The sequence below is a fragment of the Dermacentor silvarum genome, chromosome 6, assembly GCF_013339745.2.
Source record: "Dermacentor silvarum isolate Dsil-2018 chromosome 6, BIME_Dsil_1.4, whole genome shotgun sequence".
Lineage (NCBI taxonomy): Eukaryota > Metazoa > Arthropoda > Arachnida > Ixodida > Ixodidae > Dermacentor > Dermacentor silvarum.
The window spans coordinates 132,474,655-132,496,500 of NC_051159.1; the positions used below are offsets into that span (position 1 = coordinate 132,474,655).

General features: G+C 43.9%; 1 protein-coding gene across 2 annotated transcripts; it reads left to right on the forward strand.

Moving 5' to 3' along the window:
* Window positions 1–1,087: 1,087 nt before the first annotated feature.
* LOC119456025 (cyclic AMP-dependent transcription factor ATF-2-like) lies at window positions 1,088–21,764 on the forward strand. 2 transcript variants are annotated; one of them, XM_037717619.2, is made up of 12 exons: window positions 1,088–1,582; window positions 1,682–1,784; window positions 1,879–2,036; window positions 3,876–4,240; window positions 7,058–7,250; window positions 7,769–7,879; window positions 9,514–9,647; window positions 10,434–10,496; window positions 15,938–16,055; window positions 16,871–16,988; window positions 18,047–18,734; window positions 19,260–21,764. In XM_037717619.2, the coding sequence occupies exons 1-11, from the start codon at window positions 1,532–1,534 to the stop codon at window positions 18,199–18,201; spliced, it is 1,569 nt and encodes a 522-aa protein (XP_037573547.1). In that variant the 5' UTR covers window positions 1,088–1,531; the 3' UTR covers window positions 18,202–18,734; window positions 19,260–21,764. The 2 variants fall into 2 exon arrangements, with proteins under 2 accessions (XP_037573547.1, XP_049525465.1); XM_049669508.1 differs by lacking the exon at window positions 15,938–16,055.
* Window positions 21,765–21,846: the final 82 nt, after the last annotated feature.

Sequence of the window (21,846 nt, forward strand, 5' to 3'; positions counted from 1 at the left end):
CGCGTTTTAAAGCGAAGCTTGTATTGCCCAACAAGTTTCGGTGGCGTTGTGGTCATGCAAAACCTCGCTGCTCCCACAGTAGAGCAGCTGTTCAAGCTGCGCCGGCGCCGGATCACGTGACGCGCGCGGCCAATCAGGGTCGTTTGCTGTGTCGCGAGAGGGAAAGGGGTGGAAAGGGGGTTGGCGCGTGCTCCGCCGGGCTTCCCTCGCCTCAGCCGTGCTCCCTCAAGGGCTGCAGAAGATAGCGCCAACCTTTCCCTTTCCCTCAAGAACCACTTATCATCATCATCACCTCAGACCAGTCTCGGCGCCAGGTTGGGAAGGTCTTGCGTGGTGCGTTCTGCCGAGGAGCAGGCTGCGTTTCAGCAACGGCGCCGCGAGCTCCCTCGGGAAAGGGCTCGTCGTCGACGTGCCCGAAATGTCAGCAAAAAGCAGCGGACCCCGAGTTGCGGGAGCGCTACGTTGAGGCCAAACGTCAGCGAAGAACCGCCGACCCCGAGTTGCGGGAGCGCGATGTTGAGGCCAAACGTCAGCGTCGTCTTGCCCTCCAGGAACCCGACAACAGGCGTGCACCCGACAGTGGTGCACGCCTCGGCAACGCTAGCGCCAACTTCCCCGGTGCGACGGCCAGGTTTCAACGCGAATTTCTCAACCGGGACTTCGGAGCCAGCTGCAGTGCGTGTGACCGGTTGTGGTTCGAGCACAACGTGGTACGAGTCAGTGCAATTCGTTCCGAGGAACACCGAAGAAACCCACGACAAGCTTCGCTTACCCCCGTTTCCTCGACAAGGGAGGGGCTGCTGATTTTCTGCATTTCGCGCCCATCGCAATGCGGCCGCCGCGGCCGGGTAGCGTAGTCAACGTTACTTTGGTAGAGTGTACTAGTGTACTAGACAATCTAGGCCGGGACTCGATCCCGCACCCTTTGGCTTAGCAGCGCTACGCCAAAGCCACAACGCCATCATGTCGGGTATCATCATTACTAAAACAATCAGCCTAGCAGCGCTATCACCGGTGAACCAGAAAACTGCTCGTGTGGTTGGTATCGTTTGTACACTACCTTCACCCGAAAATGACAAGACTTCGTATATCGATGAGTGTCTGCATGTGTGCGTGGGTCTGACTGGTGTTGGCCGTTTCGTGTTTCGGTCGAGTAGCATCTGTGACACATCATGAACGTTTTAGCGATATATTATCTAGTGCCTTCCTACCAGGCAAAGACGGTGCATTTCACTGTGTGCTGCGGTGTTGCTTGACACTGCCATTCTTGGGGTTGTCATGCCCCGTGTCTCGACCGATGCTGAACTTCGGGAAAGAAGATGCTCCAGTCATTAGAATACCGTTGTCTTCCTGCTCCGTTCATTCAGTGTGTGAAACGTTGGTGTTTGTGTGGAGCATGTGTACATCGTATGAGTGATCGTTCGACGACTGTGTGAACGTTTCGTGCCAGTTTGTTACCACCCCTGCCTTTCCTGCTGCGGCAGACGACGTTCTGTGCTTTGGAATTTACATCACTTAATCATCAGTACTCATGGCTGATGAGGAGAAACCGTTCGCCTGCGACGTGTCAGGCTGTGGAATCGTAAGTCGTCATGACGTCTGCACATCGTTTTACTAGTGAATTGTGTTTGCAGCGACGACGTTGACACGCCTCTTTCGAATGGTCTTTTCTCCTTGACAGAAGTTTGTCTGCGAAGACAAGCTGACGAGCCACAAAAGGAGGCACAAAATGATGCTGTCATTGAATTTCGCGAACACTGGCGCCGGCCCAAGGAACTGCATTGGTATGTGTGCATAGATAATCACTTCACAGTGTGTAATAAGATGACGGAAGAAAGCTTCCTCGTAACATGGCTCGGTCGTTTCTCACACTTGCAGAGCAAACTCCTACACCAACGAGATTCATGGAAATAATTGAAGAGGAAGGCCTGTTTCAAGAGCTACAACCTGAATTCACGACCCCCGAGCCTGTTCATGCTGTTAATCCATTTGAGGCAGACTTTCGTAGGGCGTCTAGCGGGGAAATAGTCGCAAAGGTAAACTCATTTTGCACTACACGACTATCCTGTCAGCCTTACACCATGTATGAGTGTCACAATTAAGTCACAGGCACATCATTGCACCTCATTCCATGCAGCGTGGCACTACTTGCATGAGTCAAGTTGCAGCACCTCAATTCGGAAACTGTACAATGTACCTCCAGGTATATGCGGTACAAGCATCAGAAGCATTGGAGGGAGCCATTGATGACAGCATTTGTGTGTGCCTTCTGCAACCCAAGATTTCAGACTTGTAGCTTGCATTTAAGAATAGACTCCAGCTGTCGTAAGAGGTTTCAGGCTTGCTTGGCAAAACAGTCGAACTTCATGAGAAATGTGTTGCTTACATGACACTTTGCATTGTGCCATGAAAAATTTACACCAAGTAAGCCAAAGTGTTTTACACCAGTACTTCATTTTCTGGGAATACAGCTGAGGAGCTCTTTAATAGACCAATTTCACCATGTTCTGAGCGCATGCACAGAAACCAGGCCTGTCAGCACCATGGTGAACGTAGCTCTCGCCTCTCCTGCTGTACTTAGAGTTCAAGTCAGCATTGAGTACTGAGGGTAATGCCGTCGTGTATTTTTCCTGTGAAATTTTAGTGGGAAATTGTGGGGTGCATTTGCTAAAGCCCACCCCTTGTAGAATATTTTTAAGCTAGCCTCCCCACTTCTTGATCTCGAGGGGTAAGCAGGTTTCTCATGGCACAAGCACAACACACAACTTACCATAGTTTTCTTTTTTTTTCTTTTTCAGCTCACTAAGGACTACGAATACCAACGTGCTTTGTGGTAGCAGTAAGATAGTGAAACTCGTCATGAAATCGCTCGATGAAAGATTTTCTTCTTTATACATTGCAAGTGGGATACTGGTTAAATACTGTATACAGGTTGTACAGAGTGAACTCCAGATAAACGAAACTCACGGTAACGGAAATGCTGGATAAACGGTACAATGGTAACTGCTTTAGTTGGTCGCCCGTAGGCACATTTTGAAAGAGAACGAAGCAGAGGTTACAATTAAAACTGGCAATAGCGGCTTACGAGCCAACAATGATATTCAAAGCAGAGTACATTAACATCAGTTTGTTTACCTCCGTAAAATTAAAACACTCTATATGCTTTTCAAATAAAACGACTGTTCTTGATTAAATAAAACTTCGAATAAACAGAACATTTTCTTTAATCCCTTCAAGTTTCGTTTAAGCGGATTCTACTGTATATATGAAATTGTGTGGGCACAGCTAACACACATATGCATGCTATAAGTGCATTGACATGGAAAATAGAGATACATGATTTACTTTCACTACAGCCTTCAAAGAAAATACTAGCGCACAGTACAATTATTGCCTGTGAATATTTAAGCAGTACCACATATGATTGTTCATGTACACATGGGCACAGCAAAAATAAAATAAAATAGCAGAAAAATAACAGTTAAAAAAGAGTTTTGTGAAATCCATTCAATGTATGGTACACAGCTGAACATTCAGGAGTATGACATGAAGTTCGCTGTCACTCACAGCCCTGAGAGATCATGCACCCTCTTAGAATGACAGAAAGCTGAGCAAGTTGGTATGAATTCATGATACGGAAAGGCAGGCATACCAAACACACAAGACGGGCAAAAGGCGGACACAGCATTTGTGTTATCCTTCTCATTTTTCTCGTGTCTGTCTTTGTAAGCCTGCCTCTTTGTACCATGCACAGACTACAGCAACTGCACATGCACAGTCACCACGACACTATTATCAACATAGTAACCTCTATAGAAGAGGCATTGGGCAACATCTTCCTATATTAAGTGCTTATGTTATTGCCACTTTTGCAGGAGCCAAGCCACATCCTTAGCACGAGTGAACCACTGAACACACCCTGCATTCTGCCTGTCACAGCCGATCCCCTTTCACTCCGGGGTCAGTTCACTCCAGCTTCATCTGTTCCCGAATTCGGGCGAGCCCCTTTGCCCACTCCCAAAGCAGAGGAGGTGTCTAACGAGAGCACTAGTGCACTGTCGTCCAGTGAACCAACTAGTGCTTCGACTGCGAGTGAAAGTAGCATTTCACTTGAAGAGGCAACAGTGGTTGCAGCTGCTCCTGATGCAAAGGAGGAAGCGTCGCCAGGCCCAATCATTAGTGACAAACCTGCTGTGCTTCGAGTGAGCACACCTGCTGAGGCACAAGCTGCTGTGACTGGGTTAGTTGTTTTGCACCTTAACCTCTCCATGGCATTCGGTATGTTAGCTGTGAACACATTTTCTGACTACAATTTCCTGTTCACTGTGTGTCTGCCAAGGAGACTAAAGCATTTGCACAAGCTGCATTTGCATAGCTTTTAAGGATTTCAATTAAAAGTAGGCACAAGACACATGGGCCGAATTTACGTGCAATTCGTCATGTGACGCATCAGAGTCTGACTTGCTGCTTGCGACGATTTGGGGAACATAATATGAACGAGCGACCGGTGCGTAGCTCCACCCAGGACTGGTGCCCATGTATGGATGCTCGGAATACTTCATAAATTCGCAAAGAAAGTGAAAAACAAGCATATTTGCAAGCTGTTTTGTTTGACACAAACAATGCCAATAACGACACGTCTATGTGAGCAGCAAGTTTTCCGCAAGGTTGTTTGCAGTGTCAGGCTCTGTTGACAGCCACCGATGGCTAGGAGCCTGCAGGCTTAGCTTGCTGCGCCATCGAATCCGAGAGCACTGGCGCTTGCGACACAACCTACATGCAGCTCATAATAGAGTGCCTATGTTGATGAGCACGACGTGTACGCAATTATGCTGCACATTTGATTTTCTCAACGCCGACGGTAGCGAATGAGCAAGCCAGGCGAGCTGGCAATCACTGGGAGAGGGTAGGCCTAGTTCACTGGCTGTCGAATCCTAGATCGATGGCCTTTGCCATCCGTCTGCAGCTCGTAATAAGTTTAGCTTTGAAGCCACAGTATGTCGTGAATGGATATAGTTTGTCCATTGTCTGTTTTTCTCTTTAAAGGGGCCTTGCCAACACTTTTCTTCAGAACTGAGAACAGACTGTCATGAGTGCAATGCCTTTCAATTAAAAGGGCCCTGAAGCACTTTTGGAACATAATAAGAGAACATTGCTGATCTGTAAACGAGGATCCTGTGAACATGTTAGCGAAATATTGTGGCACTGCATGCAGCAGGAAATTTACAATCTCATGTCAGAAACAGCAAAATATCACTTGCTCTCTCCTTTGCAATGTCGTCAAGCATCAAGCAGCTTTGTGCAAGCAGCCGAGCCCACCAACAGTTATTGGCCGATTTCGTAACCGCGAGAACATTCTCAGGGCTATGCTACACATGCTGCGTAGCATAGATACCATGGTCACTATGGGGTGCGGCGACGATTCCTTTCACCAGCAAGACACTCAAATTTTGGGCAGGGCCTTGCCCCTTGTCATCTCCCTTGTGTAGCTTCCAGCATGCCAATGGAGACAAAAGGAGAGCAAAAGCTGCATAGGTGCAATAATTAAGTTAAACTCCACTTGTACTTGAAGGCCTAAAAAAAATTTTTGCAGCAGGAGGTTTGTTATAAGATGTCCTTTAATAATGAGGCCATGCTATGATTAGTTGAAAAAAGTGTTACAGTGCTACTTTAACATATTCCTTCATAAACATTTATAAAGGGTCTAATAACAGGGATACAGTTAAACCTCAACATAATGAACTTCATTATAATGAATTGTTTTTTGCAATTTCAATATAACTAGGGATTTGATGTTTCAGCATGTATATATATATGCTTCTGATTTTCCTATATATATATATATATATTTTTTTTTTTTTTAATTTTTGGCAGGCATTTGTTAGCATTTATTTACCTGAGAAAGTTCCGCACTTATCGGGACCTATTTCTTTACAGTACCGCCTTATTGGCATTTTCGGTGCTTTGAAAAATTGATGGAAGGAAACAGGATATCGGAAAGGAAACAGTCAAACGAGAAAGCTTTTGTCTTTATATAAAGGCAGTGAGGCAAATCAATTACACTAGAAATTTGTTAAGGTACATGTACATCTACATGCAGAGATTCTCGTCAGAGCTGGCAGCACTCCTTACTGTTTATCATTCTCATTTGGGAGAAGTTGTGCTCCAGTGCTCACGCTAGATGCAGGAAAGGAAAGCAGTTCAAGTGCTGCATCCGAGAGGCATAGTCACTCAAGTCAGTGCGTTTTTCAGAAAAAAATTAGTTCGACTTTGTCCTGCACTTTGTAGAGCATATACTCTGCACATTCCTTTTTTATAGTCTCCAGTGTCCTCTTCCTCACTTGCCACCATAGAGAATAGTAACACTGAAGTCCTTTCAAAGCTCACTCTTAAGAATCAAATTTAAAACGCAGACAACGAACCAAGAAGAATGAAGGTCATCACTTAGCCGCATTCGGCACTCCATTTGCATTCCATTCCACATGGCCACTTTTCGAAGAAGTGTTTTCTATACGCAGAGAATGATTCTTGTAGGTTGCTACGGGTGGCTTCATGTGTGACGTCGAGCAACACATTCAGTTCAGGGCCGTAGTGTTAAGTCAAAGGCCAGGCCTCAATTGTTGTGTGTTTGAAAGTGAGGAAATTATGGAATTTACTGGCATAGAATTGAGTTGACTGAAACAGGTGAGAGGTAACAAGGTCGCTTGAGAGAAGATATTGATACATGCATATTGCGTGTTTCTTGTGGACGATGCACGCGGGTCCCCCGACGAAGAAGACGAACTGCTCCTTGCTCTCGAGCTGTCAGCTTAACTGGCCAGCGCTGCAGTTGTTTTTTGCAAATGTACATTGTAAGTAGTCTCCAGTGCTTAATCCTTCGTTTGCGTAACATTTTGGGGAGGTGTACTGTGTACTAAAGTATACTGAAATAGGCTGCTGATGCTGATGATGACTGTATGACTTTTACTCCATTGAAGGGGGGGGGTCACAAGTCGTCTTGTGGTATTCGTGTTCAGACAGTGTGTCCATTTCATAATTCATATTTATCCATTCCTAGGACAATTTCTGCTGACAGTGTCCTAGTGGCGACTAGCCCTGTTGCCCAAGTGCTCCCAGGAGTTTCCACGAACAATGTGGCACCGGTTGTAGCCCCAGTCATAGCACCAACTGTTACTCCTATAGTGCCACCTGTGTGCTCTTTGCCTACCTCCAAGGCAACCACCATCATTACACCTTCAAATGTTATTCAGGTCAGCCGACTGTTTGCCTTGTTGTCTAGATACTTGTAGATTGTCCTGTGCATTTCCTGTCATATCCTGATACTTGTTCTGTAGATTTCATCTAGTTCACATATCTATGTTTGTTCTGAGAGAGGTTTTATTTTATTTGCATGTGTGTGTGCCTTTGCTTGTTTTCTTTTCATTTTTTGTGCGTGCCTTCTCTGCTTTACTCTTTCCTTCTTTTTTCTCCTCCTTCTTTTTCATCTTTCAGCTTAGTAATCTAGAGTAGCAGGCCAGGCGTACGGTTAGAAGGTTAGAGGCCAGCCTTACCAGTTTTCATAAAAGTTATTCTCTCTGTATCTTTATAATGTTGAGTGAGGGCCATGGATATGACAGCAGGTGTCGGAACTGGACAAAGTACTTCATCCAGGTGTGCCATCAATGTCTGACACTGTCCGTGAAGTCTTCCTATTGTATTCTCTGTCTTCTATGTAGGACTTTCAGGTGCAGCTTCTGCCTTGCTGCATTAATTGTTATGTCACTTGCAGATTGGTGACAGTGTCCAGCTGCTGATTGTAGCCAACTCGGCTCCCACTATCGGGGCCGCAACACAATTACCTGCTGCGTCTGTTCCTCTCCTGCAACAGAACACAGAAACAGTTAGTAAAACATTTGTGTTAACTGCACGGTCTTTGACGAGGGTTTGATTCTGTGTCTTTTTGACTTAAGTATATGTGATGATGATGATATGTGGTGTTTAATGGTGCAAGGTTAAGTATATGTGTAGTAGATGTCCAAGTCAAACAGTAATGTAGACTACAGTGTAGTCTACTTTAAAAAAGACTACTTACAGGTAGCAGCTGAATTTTATTGCACATGAAAAAAGATGTAGATACTTGTTATGGGATTATAGTCTTATTACAGAATGGCTGTAAACAACGAATGTGAAAGCTTGTTTTATATACTAAATTGCCATGGCTATTTAATCACATATGCGATTGAACCTTAATATCACGAACACAGATATAACAAAGTAAATCTAAAATGTTTCTTGACGTAATGAGTACAGTCAGCTTCCATTAATTCGACCTCAGTAATTTGACTTCTCGCTTAATTCGAACGCACTAGAAAGTCTTAGCGAAAAGCCATACATTGGTATGAATTGAAAAGTCATTTAATTAAAAGGTGAAAGCATGTCACTTCGGTTAATCCGACTGCCACCAGCATCCCAATATGCACATCGCGGTCACTAAAGCTTGAAAACAAGAAATTTAGCCGACTGCTTTACTACTTCCCTAGGCAACTATGGTGGCAGCAGCAACCACTTCTGCAGTGATGATGAAGACTTGCAGTGCGGGACATCGTTTTTTGAGGACTTTGTCAGTGCCGATGACAGTTTTGAGGCCTGTGAGCCACTGACTGACAGTGACATGTATAGTTATAGTAATACTGTATTGAAGTAGTCTGCCAACAATAGACTGCTTCAAGCAATTAAAAAGATCTTAATTTGTTCATTTTGCAGCCATTTGTTAATTCGATCTTTCAGATAATTCAGCCAAATCTTGCTGTCCTGCAAGGTCGAAGTAACGAGAGTCGACTGTATACGCTTATAACGAATATGAGATATAACCAAGATATTTCCATGACGGATGTGATGTTGTTATAATGAGGTTCGATTGCACATGCAAGCAAAAAAAAGAGGAGCTCAATGTCATGGCATTCAAATTTATGCAACGCACAAGCCCATTACTCTGTGCCTGTGACACATTTAATCTGTTTTTTCTAAAGCAAATCTGACAGCGCACTTACACACTGTTATTTTAGGATTATCATGAAAGATGTCCGATATTTTCTATTGCGAGTCCATCAACACATGTTGCTGTAATGTTGCTGTGGTGTATCTGGTTACTGTTTCAACACTCCGTTTTATATATACATAGCAGGCAACACTGCAGAAGCTACGCAGGTAGTGCAATCATAAAAGCCTCACTCCGCTCTTGTTGTAGCTTGTGACATAAATCTCTAACTGCAATCTTGAGACTTAAATGGCATATACTTAAATTCCGTAGGTTCTTGTTGGCTGAGCTACTTTAGCAGACGTGAGATGGCTCTTCTCTTTTTTGTTTTGGAATATTTTTTTCAAAGAAAACTTGCCATGAATTGTAGCATTCATTGCAGACAGTATGCAGTCCTTTTTCTGTGCTTTCTAAATTTTGTGAGCTCTATCTGCAGTATATCTTTATTCTTTTTATTTCCTTTCTTTCTCTTTCTTTTTACATCATATTGTCTGCAGAAATTGAAGGACACACTGGTTGTCAAAGGCCTCAGCAGTACCAACAATGACAAGCAGGCAACAAAATGTACGCTGCCCACACCTCAGATGACCAAGCCTCTGATTGCAGCAACAGACCCAAATCTAAGCGATAGGTAAGTGGAGAAATGACCCTTGGCAGCAAGCAACATTTATGGAACAAGTCCCTGTCAATAACATGACTCAATCAACATACCCATGACACATCTTGCTAACCAAGTGCCCGTGCCGTCTTGCATGTTAGCTGTGTTCTTACCAATATAATAGACATTCTCTTTTTCATATGTATAATCCTTATCTTGTATTCTCACAATGCTATATTGTGAATTGGTGCTATGAATATGAAGAGTTATTTTTTCCTCTTGGTATATAAGCTTTAACAACAAAACATTAAAGCATTGGAAGAAAGCCAGCCTTGGATGTCATCTGACGTTTGTTTCCATGCCAATTGATGCATCATTTCGTTTAGGAGAAACTATATATTGTAATGCTTGGCCTAATAGACCCTTTTCTTAATCCGCAAGTGTACTGCCCCACAGTGCACATTTGCCCAACTGATGGCGGTGCCATTCATCGTTCAAGTGAAGACAAAGTGCTAGCTGCACATGCTGGGGCTTGTCTCTTGTACATGGTTTCATCATTAGAGCCATGTCTACATTTTCCGTGTCATAATACAAGCAAACTGTACTTGTGCACACTGTTTGCAAAAATGACTATGCCACCATTAGTTGGGCAAACTGCCTCACCAGAAAGCTAGCTTTGCAATTATGAAAAGGGTCTATTTCATTATTTTTTTTTATTTGGTCGTGCTGTCATGTTATGCTCATTGTACTGTCAGATTTATAATCATTATACTGTCACTATTATATGCTCAATGTTCATGCTTTTTCATTTTGTGACAGCAAACACCGGTGTATAGAGGCCATTGACGATGAACGGAAGAAGAAAAACAGAGAGAACAACAGGTGATGTTTTGACGTTTACCATAAGATTTTGTGCGTCATTATCTTTGTTTTTGTTTTCTGTTATTCAACTGTGCATAAAAACTGCAAGCTGTGCCATTTGCCTCATCGATGTTGAGGCTTTGTGCCTTCCAGTAAAAAAAAAAAAAAAAACAAAAAAAAAACAATTGACTCCTATTAGTTTTTCAATAGGAATCAACTGAGGACCAATAGGAACCAATTGGAAAATGCTTACTTCCTACCGGTTATGATTGGGTCAGAGGAGAAACCAATTGGAGTTGCCAATTGAAATCAACTGGACCCGATTGGAACCGATTGAAAATTCCTAGTTCCAACTGGTTACGATTGAGTCAAAGTGAAACCATTTAAGTCCGATTGGACTTTCCAATTGGAATCAACTGGGCCCATTGGGAAATCCTTACCTCCAATTGGTTACGATTGAGTCAGGGATGGAAAAAATCAAGTCCAATTGGACTTGCCAGTTTGAACCAGCTAGGCCCACCTTACATTCCCTACTGAATATAATTGAACTACCAATAGTAAAAAACTAGCTAAGACGTAACCAACTGGGAAATCATACTTTCAGTTTATGAACCCATTTAAGGAAACTGGAATGAGTTATAGCTATATATGCATGGGGGCAGTACTAAGGCTATAGCAAACCTGTTTCTGACAGCTGGAATCCTATTTAGGTTTGCTTTGTGGGGTATATATGTGTATTGGTATTGCCCACTGGTACAATTGGTCGAGTCATGTACTAATTTACGATTGGGAAATTTCCAATTGGAATCAATTGCTTTTTTTGACTGGGTTGTTTAGTTACCAGTATGTCATGCTACAAAGCCCCAGCACATAACTTTATGCCCTGCGCATCTCTTTGTGTGCAATCTTAGTACTAGTAGTGTAAATTATATGCACTTTATTTAAGGGGTCCTGAACCACCCCCTGGCTTGATTAAAAAACACAGCCCGCAGATTTCATACACTGCTGTGAACAACTCAGCCAAATTTTGCAGTCGTGCACGGCTGGTGGAGCTCAAAAGCAGAGCACGAAGTCACCTTTTTACAGCGAAGCTGTATATAGCTAGGTTCTGGCTGATGGCGTCCACGGACAAAACAATGTGTAGAACAACAATTCTTTGCTCCATGTGCATGGCAGTTTGGCTTTATGTGCATGGTGGTTTCCCGCCAGTTGTGCCTTAGCACAGGTGTCAAAACGGATGATGGATGGCCCATTGTTATACCCCTCACCACTGCCGATGCCTCTTTCACAGGTGTCGTGATACGCGGCGGCGGCACATACCACTAATCATTGTGCCCCTTTGTCTCATAACGTAGAGATCGTGCTAGCGCTGTTATCAGCAGTTGCCCTTTGGACTCGCTATGGGACAGACACTCATTTAACCGCATCTTTCAGGATCCTGACGATGCCATACAGTGTGCCGCGGCTATGAACGCTGTGGCTCATAACCTAGTCAATAGACTAGCGTATGAGCCACAGCGTTCATATTACGATGGGGCAGACTTGGCGCAGCAAACGCACTACTTGGCCATCGTGCCAGGCGAAAACAAGACGCTGGTGTCTTTGCTCTTTGACGAACATGCCGAAGACGCTTAATATAGTCAATAATGATAATATATAAATTCACTATAGCAATATTCACTATAGCAGACCCACCATAGTCACAGCTTCGCTGGCTTCCATCTTCACAGTAGTGGAAAGGCTCTGAATTTTCTCAAATGGTCTCTTTTCAAATGAGGCCTTCTCATCACTCGTTTCAAAGCTGCCAGCAGTTTGCTTATGTTGTCATATGCAAGATTCCCAGAGACAGCTTGCTGTTGGCTGATAGCTGACATCAATCAAGAAGGGTGTTTGGATCAATAGGCTTCTTCCTACTGTTACTGTGTATATTTATTGATGCAGTTTAACAAAACAGGCTGAAGCAAGCAAAAATCTGCATTTTGAAATTCAATAAGAATTGCATACTTCCGGATAAAGTCGACTGTCGTCTGCTCATGCTCTGTTGCAGCCGCCCGCTTAGGAATTAAACTTTGGCCGCACGGCTTATCGGTGCCGTAGCTGTCGGGTCTCCTGAAGTTTCATTAGTCTTGAATACTCAACTAGCTTCGAACCACGTGAAACTTTAGGTCAGGCCACACGTATGCTTGCCAGCGCATGCTCACTTTTGGCCGGTCCTGGCTAGGCGCCTTGGCAGACATCGCTTTATATTGAGCTATTGACATAATGTGCGATTTAGATGTGGCTACTATCCATCACTCAAGCAGGTGCAGGACAAAGCTGGTCCATACCACGTAGTACAGCCAGACTGTAGCATGTGAGTGTGAGCGCACACTCCAGTCCTGTTGTATACAAAGTTAATGTTGACTGCAGTTAGCCACTACAGTTGCATGTAGCTGCAGTCTGCTACGTAGCATAGATATCGCCGTCGTCACTGGGTGCCGCAATGAGCCCGACGTGGCTCTAGGCATGTGGCAAGCTAGCCTGAGCGCCAACATCCAACTGGAACATGTCGTCTGCTTCCCAAGTTGCACACCGTCAAGGTGTGTCGCCATCATGGTTGAAGCTCGTTATGTTAGGAATTCTTTCAACGCGAGTCCGCAGTGTGAAATCTATCGCATACCCGATGTGGGCACTGATGATATACTCGCACAAGTGAACATTAAGACGGTGTTTCGTTCGACCCTAAGAAATTGTGTAATTGCCATAGAGATAACTACAAAACGAAATTTGCTAGTCATGCCACTCCATAGGAGAAATCACAGCCGTATCTAGCTATCCAGTACACTGTAGCACAGCAAAAGGATGAGACACCATGAACTTAATCGTAAGTTGAGGGATAGCCTCCGAGTTCGCATGTCATAGGCACTATAATCTGAAGTAGTAGCATCAAATTTGAACTGTGCGCCACAGTTCGTGTCCACACGCGTCGTGCCCACAGGCATGAGGGCAGGAACAGGCACAGGTCGTGCACACAGCTTGTCGGCATGCCCCACTCTGCCATAGCCTTTGCGGTGCCAAGCATTGAAGAAGGAGCGGGAGCACCACATAAGGGGCTCGAGGCGATCTTTGATTAGCAAAAATTCTACTTCTGCTGAACGCATTGAAGTACTTATTGCTGCATAGTCTGTTGTCTATTTTAACTTTAAATGCATTTCACAACATCGATAAAATGTGCTTCAGGGCCCGTTAATGATGCATTTATTGTATAAAGATGTGTTTCTCACCACATTGTTGCACTTGCATCTCATTAATTTCAATGCATTTGTGTTTTATGCTACGGATGGCCTGAGTGGCCTCCTGTATAGTAGAATGCAGGCTGCGGTCTGCCTGTCCTCTGATAAATTGACTTTGGTGAACCACACATAATAGTGAAAAACAAAATTTGTCGGCCCTTCCACTCCGTGAAGACGGTTAACCAGCAAAGCTGAAATGTGCGGCCCCGGTGTTTACGGCTGCAACAGAGAGAACGACATCACTGACGGTATGCCCGCAGTCCGCCGTTGTCGGTTGCATTCGATGTCTCAAGTTTGCTCGGCGGCGTGGTTAGAAGCAATCACCCGCCATTGCCGCTTGCGATCCTTCGAATTGCTTCAAAATTAAATCTGTCCGTTACATAAGACAATGAATAGCTCATACCCCCTTAAGCAATGGCCCATACCCCCGTAAACGCGGCCTCCCCATTACGACGACAGAAGAGAAGTGAAATTCTACGCTGGAATGATGAGCGGCAACGCAGCCAGCTGTGGAAGACGACGACAGCAATGGACGCGGGAGCAGTGGCACGAGCGCAATCCGAAGGGCGCCACCAAGCCAGCTACAGAAGAAGACGATGCTCGAGCCAGTGCTGATGATGATAGTTTTCTGTACACAGGTGATTTCGCCTAGCCATATACGATTTCGCCTAGACATATAAAGCTTCACTTTAAAAAAAAGAGAATAGGCACTGCACGCTCAATTATTTCATATAGTAGTATTCCTGTATATTGTTGCCATTTCAGAAACTCTGAAGTTGAAAGCACTGATCAATGGGAACAGTAACCAGAACTATCTCTTAATACCACGTGCTAATGATTTCCACTTCTTCACTAATGACTTCCTCATCATCGTCCTTATCGCCCTACAGGCGTGGCAATATGCACCCAAGAGTAGCAGAGTTGCTCGACTGCCTTCCCTGCGCCCCTCGCGCCGCAGCTCACCGAATGCCATCATGTGGTCCAAAATGACATCAAAATGTTCTGCCATGCTGCGGAGAAGCCAACTTTATAAATGCAACGCTGACTTTTCCTTTCCTTCAGTGCCATTGACATTGCAATCTAGTGCCGGTGAGAAGCGAGCATGCATTTCTTCCATCGGCTATGGTATCGGAGGATAGCAGCAGTGTTCTCTCGTCTGTGTTCTTTCGTACAGTGAACTGGTATGAACCTTATCATATTGACACAACTTGTGTACCGGTATGACAGGGTGTATTGCACTCAACTGTGCAATCGTACAGAAAGCAGCAAAGTCTTTCACGCAGTGCCATGCAAACAGTCAATTCTGTGCCAGCAACTGCAATTGCTTCTCCATATGGGCCGCAACCAGTCAGCTCCAAAAGGCTGCACATAAGAGAATCGTGAAATGCTTTGTACATAAAGTGTGTGGGTGTAGAAATTGAAAATACTTCTCAATCTGTGCATCTGCACCACAGGGATTAGACAGAGCATCTGCTGTGAATGACAGTTAGCGATAACTGATGATCTGCCAACTGTGGCTAGCATACTTGCAGGGCACAATAGTTCTCTTGGCGAGATACTTAATCAGCTGATTGTGGTGGCTAAAACGTGCATACGCATTTTCTAGCACAACTTATTCTCATTGGCAGTGATGTCGCAGAACAAACACAATTAAATTGTCTACGCTCCGTGCAAGAAGATTCCTTTATTAAAAGATCTTTAAAACAAATATTCCGTGCCAACCGGCCATGGCAAGATAACATTGCATATATGCTGGATAAAAGATCCAACATATGTTGCATTATTGTTGCAATGTTGCATTATGTTGAAATTATGTTGCGCACCATCACATTTACTCAAATTGCCTAAGTGCTCTCCCAGAGGGTCAATAATGAAACTGCCTGTTTGTGCTACATGAGACTTTTCACAGCTGAGGAGGATTTCGTACACTACCCCCATAGCGCAAGGCAAAAAATATTGGCATGTTTCTTTTCGCATCCTTGCTTTTCATCTCATGTATTGCGAGGGCGTTACGTGCAGTGCCAAGTTTGAGTATAATCAAAACCAGTCGAATGTGTCTCGAGGCAAAGCCAATGCAACAGTGCTCGACTCGGCTCATGGTGGGCCAGACAGGAGGCAGAACCTCATACTGGGCTTCGAGAGAAGAAATAGTGACTGACAGCTTTGGTCCCCTTTGCTTTGGTGTCGTAGGTATGCTGCACAGAGATCCCGAGCCAAAAAGAAGCGCCAATGTGAGGCCATGAGAAAGGAGTTGGATGACTACAAGAAGCTGTGTGCTGATCTGACGGCACGAAACCTGGAACTCATGGTTTGTGCCCACCTGAGCATTGCCACTTCACCTTCACTCTCTGCTGCTCCTGCCATACTGCTCGAGAGTTTCTGGTAGTGTAAGGAGTTGGGAGGTAGTAATTTACTTGTGTGTAGGGTCAGATTGGCTATACAGTCAAACCTCATTACAACAAAGTCTGCATCTGTCACAAAAATGCATTCATTACATGCATATATCCGTAACACACTGACATCAGTGAGAAACATGTTAGATTTGCTTCATGATATCTAATAACTTGTTATATCCACGTTCATTGTAGTATCCAGGTTTGACTCTATTTTGTCATTAATGTGCTGGATCTCCATCACGAAGTTTTAACTGTCCATTCTTTTTTCCTGATGTTTTATAAAAGCTTTACCAGTGATAGTTTAGTCTTCCCGCAGATGTAACAATGTCATTAAAGATAAAAACCAGCGTTAAAGAATGTAACCAAGCTACTCTTGCGAAATTTTTCGAATGTTTTTTCGAATGAGCTTGTCATCAAGGACAGCTGCGGCTCATAGATATCTTATACCTTTGCAGTAATTGATCACCGAGAGAGATGAACATTTATTTTTCTCCAGGCTGATTGCCAAAATCACATCTAAATATATTGATTTAATACTGGCATTGATAAGCGACCTTCATGGTCAGTTTTTAGTAAAAAAGCACAAAATGGAGTGAAGTCAGGGTAGGAATTGAGACTTCACACACGAGTGCTGACGACTGTCTTCGTACATAGTTGCTGTAACATGACTATAGAGAACTATGGAAGTTCTGACATAAAATTTGCATCCTGGCCTTGTTTATTCCAGAACCAGAGGTCTATGTCGAGAGAGATGGAACTGCAGTACAAAGATGAGATTTTCAAGCTCAGGAAACAGCTGGCTCTCCACAGCAGCTGTTCAGTTACATTGGAACTACAAAAGAAAGGTACACAGTCATAACCACTTATGGTTGGGGTTAGTTTTGCATGGCCACAGTCTCCTGTATTTTTCGGGGAAAAAAAAACATACTGGAGACTGGTCTGTGTGTTTTTGTTTTTTTCTTTTTCCTGCATTTTTTATGCCTGTCCAGTAGCATAAAAACCGGGTGTCACTTAAACGGCCCCACTTTCCCAGTAGTTGGTCACAGTTAATGGGGCATGGTTAGGGTCACATCAACTTTCTTTTATCACTTGTCATGTAGAAGCAAAGGAGCAAGCAGGGAGCAGCAGCAGCTGTGCCGGGCGAAAATTGTCTGTGCTCTAGCAACCACAGGTATAAAATATCTGGGAACGTGGCAACACCACAGTGGACCACTGGCTTCCACGCATTGCGAAGCAACTGGGCATTGTAAAAATACAGGAGGCTATGGCATGGCACTCTTCAAGGACTCTCATTTGTGTGTTCTTTCTCCTGTGAAAATGCTCTTGCACAAGCCTTCACCTGTCCTTATTGGTGGCTGCAGGAACTGCAACTCCAGAAATTCTATTTGTAATCTCTAGAGTGCACAGCAGTTGGAAGGCAATTGGAAAGTGATGACAGCAAACAAGCCATGTTGCTCTGTTATGATAAGCTAATTGAAAATTAAGTTTCTCTGTGTTCCTTTTTCTATCAGTTGTGTCCCGTGTTTATGTAGGGCCAGTGTTCTTGGGATGTTTTTCCCACTTTGCCCTATGGTTTTTATGCATTCACTCCTCAGGTTCTTGGGTTTAGGGTAATATTTTCGAGGTATCGTGTAACCTTTTCTACAGCCAACCTCATTTTTTTTCCCCTAGCATCAACCTTTGTTTTCTTCAAGTTTACATAGCTTTCACCTCTTCTTATATGGCACTCAGAACTTAGCATATGGATCATGCTCTGGTCTGTCATTCCTAAGCTGCATGCCCCGGCCGTAAAAAATGAAACTTTTTGTGGCTTCCGCATTTTAAAATCTTGCTTAAGTGCTTGTATAGATTTCGTGAAGTGACAGAAGTGCTAAATTTTTTCAATGTCTGTTGTTCCTTGTAGAAAAGGACCGCCAAAGCAATCAGGGGAAGCCAAGAACGGAAATTGTTCCTCAGGGTCCAGCTGCTATTACGTTTTCAAGCACATTGGCATTGCCAACTCAGTTGTCACTTCTTGTTGCCGCAAAGGATCCACTGACAAGGACAGTTTTGAAGTGACAAGTGAATTGAAAACAACTGGTGCTTCCATTATGTGTCTTCACGACCTCCTGCTAGACGATGAGCATTTCGATTCCCACGCAATAGATGGTACATTATTGTTTTATTTTGCTGCCTTCTCTCCCCTTTTGTTGCAATATAAGTTATACGGACACTTGAGCTGGCCTTCACACAGTTGCTATGCTGTCCCAGCAACCCGTGGGCCGAGTGTTGGAGGTTATGTAATCTGCTGCTAGTGTGAGGACAATCCAGAACGCTAGCGCCTTGATGCATGCTGCGTTTCTTCATGCCCGGTGTTGGAAGTCACATGATCTGCTAAACTTTGGAGGTGCTGCACAGTGTAAGGGTAAAGGGTGTGGCAACATGAAATGTTCGCTTTGAGCCAACCTACTGCTGGCAGTCCTCATCACGGCAGCGTTGTACCAAGTGCACGCAGTCATTAGAGAGATTTAGAATAGGGGCCCCAAAAATTTGGGGCCCCAAAGAGCTTTGCAGGTGTTGGCGTTGGGCCATGCAGGAGTGAAGAGTTTTATGTTGAATTCTAATGGCGGAGCCGGAGCAGCCAACGGACTCCGCGAGCGAGCACTCGACTCTGGCGCAGAGCAACGCCTCCAAATCCGCGAGTGGAACACAACCTGCGCCGCCGGAGCAAGGCGGAAGCGGAAGTTCTATCTTTCTGGCGCTGAGTTACCCAGGATACCTTGCGTGTTGTCATTCCCTTCCGCTGTTTGTTCACAGCACCTCCGCACCGGTCACTTGTCTATTTAGCGCCGTTCACCTGCTGTTTAAAAGTGCGGAATGGATATCTCGCCAAGCGCGCTGCAGATTTTGTCTGCTATGGTGAGCACACAGTATGCGGACAAACATGGTAGGCGTCTAGCTGACTACTTTGGGCCTCATCGCGGGAATGCGGAACATCCTATCAAATTCCCGCTCGTAAGTGGCAGTTTCAGCGTCGCCGTTACTCTCCGAGAAATCGCTCGTGTCTGAACTTGAGCTTTCCGACTCGGAGCTGTCGCTGTAGAGTAGCAGAAGCAATGCCGCACGCTTTGGGTTAGAATAGGGCTTTGTGTTTGCGAATAGCGTCTTGCGCTTGCAGTGCCACTACAGCGTCAAAGAAAAACTATTATAAGTATTAAAATAAACTATACCATTTTATGATAAGAAAAGTAATTTTGACTTTCGTGTTTTTGCATTTAATTACAATTTAGAAGTTATTCTATTAGCAGCAAGCGATTTGTTGCGTTTAATTTTGAGCAAACAACTTTACGTGCCTTCACCAGCCAAGCTAATCCACTTTGGGCCTATGAGCCATGAAATCGACAATCGAATCCGGAATCAGCGGCCTCTAATGATTCAATCTTCATTACACACGTTTGTTGAGAGAAAGCGATAACCGCAGTCACTTCTCCTAGCTAACGAACTTCACGCGATATCACGAATCGAGCCCAGTTGGGTGCTGTTAGAGGCACGGCTTCAATGGGTGCCGCCATGTTTGTTGTCGCAAAGCTTTTGGGGCAGCTTTTGGGGCTCCTGCTAAATCACTGAAATAGCGTGCCCATCGCAAAACCCAAACGCAGTTTGCGTCTCGCGCATGCACAGTGGCTTCAACGCTATTTCTTTGGGGCCCCAAAACGTTTGGGGCCCCTATTCTAAAACTCTCTATTGGTAAACTATGTTTGTGTGTCTTTAGGCGCGTGACACCATGTGCGTTTAGTCAGCAAGCAAACGTTTACTGCAACTTATACTTCATGTAATATATTCAAATACTTCGCTGTCGCTATCAATGCTTCACTTTTTGGGTGGAACTGTGACTTTTTATTGTTTTTTGCACTAGGTACGCAAAGCTGTTTTGTTGCATCGTTTTTGCTTAGCTTTGACTAGTATGCCTCGTGTCATTTTAAAAATTTTTATTTTTCATTTACAGCCTTTGTCCAAATTTTCAAGTGCACCGCACATGTGAAAAAGTGTATTTGGATTGTTTATTACACCCACTGTGGAACTTTTACTGTTTTGAAGCCACAGAGATTTTAGAAGTGTTTATGACTCTTGAACTTCGGAGCAACACGTGTGCTTGTAGGAGCACCATCACAAAGCCCAGTGACAGTTGTTGTCTGTTAATGTGTGCAGTGTGGCTCCAAAACTTTTGAAAAAGGCTATACCTAGGCCGTTAGTGGTAGCCACATTTTGTAAGAAAACTGCAATAGAGTAGCCTCACCAACATCTATACCTTTATGTTTAGCAATATCTAATAGCATCATGCAATGTCTTAATGCTGCCCAAGAGCTTATCTTAGAGCAATTAAAGTGCCTCAGATGTTGTCTGGATTGAAGCAGGGTACACACCTGGAAATGCCTTAGATTAAAGCAAAACACACACTGAAAACTTTAATTGAGGCACTTTCCTCTGGAAGTAACTATGCTAATTGTCATATACCATATTTTCCAGACTATAGTCCACACCCAATATACAGCCAGCAGGGACCAATCTAGGTCTAAAATAAAAAGTTTTTTTAGATAGTCCACACCTGCTGTATAATCTGCAGGGACGAACCTGTACACAGTAGAGAAGCAAATATTTTATTGCCAACCAGTAAACATCTGGGCCCTTTATTAGGCTGCATATTTTATTCTATAGATTTTATAGTAGTCAATCCTAAAATACATCGAACATCATTGCGTTTAAATGTTGCATATAAATGTGTGGCACATTTTACAAAGAGGTTTTGTGCCTATGAGTGCTCGCACGTCGATGCACTCAAAGGCAGCCACTTCATGTATTGCGAGCAGCATTCGCTTGCATATTGTGGGGTAGAAGTGTTGTTCGTGCGTAGCGATCATCATTGCACAGCTGATTTCACTGTTTTCGCACGGGAAAACTTTGTAAGTGCAGTGTGAACTTATCTTCAAGCATGCTTCCGACCTTAAAAAATAAAAATTTTTATAGTCCACACCCATAGATAGTCTGCACTTCACAAAATTTCAACTTGTATAGTCCACAGGTTATAGTCCAGAAAATACATATATGAAACACTGCTACTTGCTATGCAAAGGCAAAAAGGGCATTTTACATTGTGAAGGTACAGTATATTGTATTGTTGACCACTTAAAGGTTTCCAGCTGTAATCTATACGGCTGCTATTCTTTGACTATTACATTGTGTTGTTGAGCGCTTTAGGTCTCCAGCTGTAATTAACACAGTTGCTATTGTTTAACTGACTTGTTTCTATTTTAGTCTGTACATATATTGTTGCAACAAGCTGCGTCTGTTAAACCTGTTGGTATGCTTTCACGGTGCCTTACAAATAAATGTATTTAATATGTTTTCCCTGAATTTAATTCGCTGGTTACATTACCTTGCCAGAATTGTCGACCTTGTAAACATCTGTTTTCATTGACAAAACGAGTCAACATGGTGTGAGCACACACATTTTGTAAGGGTGCCACTGTGTATTATATGCACTCAAGCATCCTGTCTTTGCCTCTCACTAAAGGATTTGTTCATCATGCTAAATAAAGGATTGGTTGGTGGCATGCAGCAGCATGCCACCAACCACTGCAGAACATTATGCTGAAGCTATAATCACAACAATCGCCTCACTCCATGCAAGTCTCCTACAAAGCTCCATGACAAAGCATACAGACA

What these genes read in the sequence shown, in the direction of transcription:
- LOC119456025 (XM_037717619.2), top strand. Translation starts at nt 1,532, where the DNA reads ATGGCTGATGAGGAGAAACCGTTCGCCTGCGACGTGTCAGGCTGTGGA. An exon ending in CGGCCCAAGGAACTGCATTG is followed by an intron (nt 1,785 to 1,878) that starts GTATGTGTGCAT and finishes TCACACTTGCAG; the next exon opens with AGCAAACTCCTACACCAACG. An exon ending in ATTGGAACTACAAAAGAAAG is followed by an intron (nt 16,989 to 18,046) that starts GTACACAGTCAT and finishes TGTTCCTTGTAG; the next exon opens with AAAAGGACCGCCAAAGCAAT.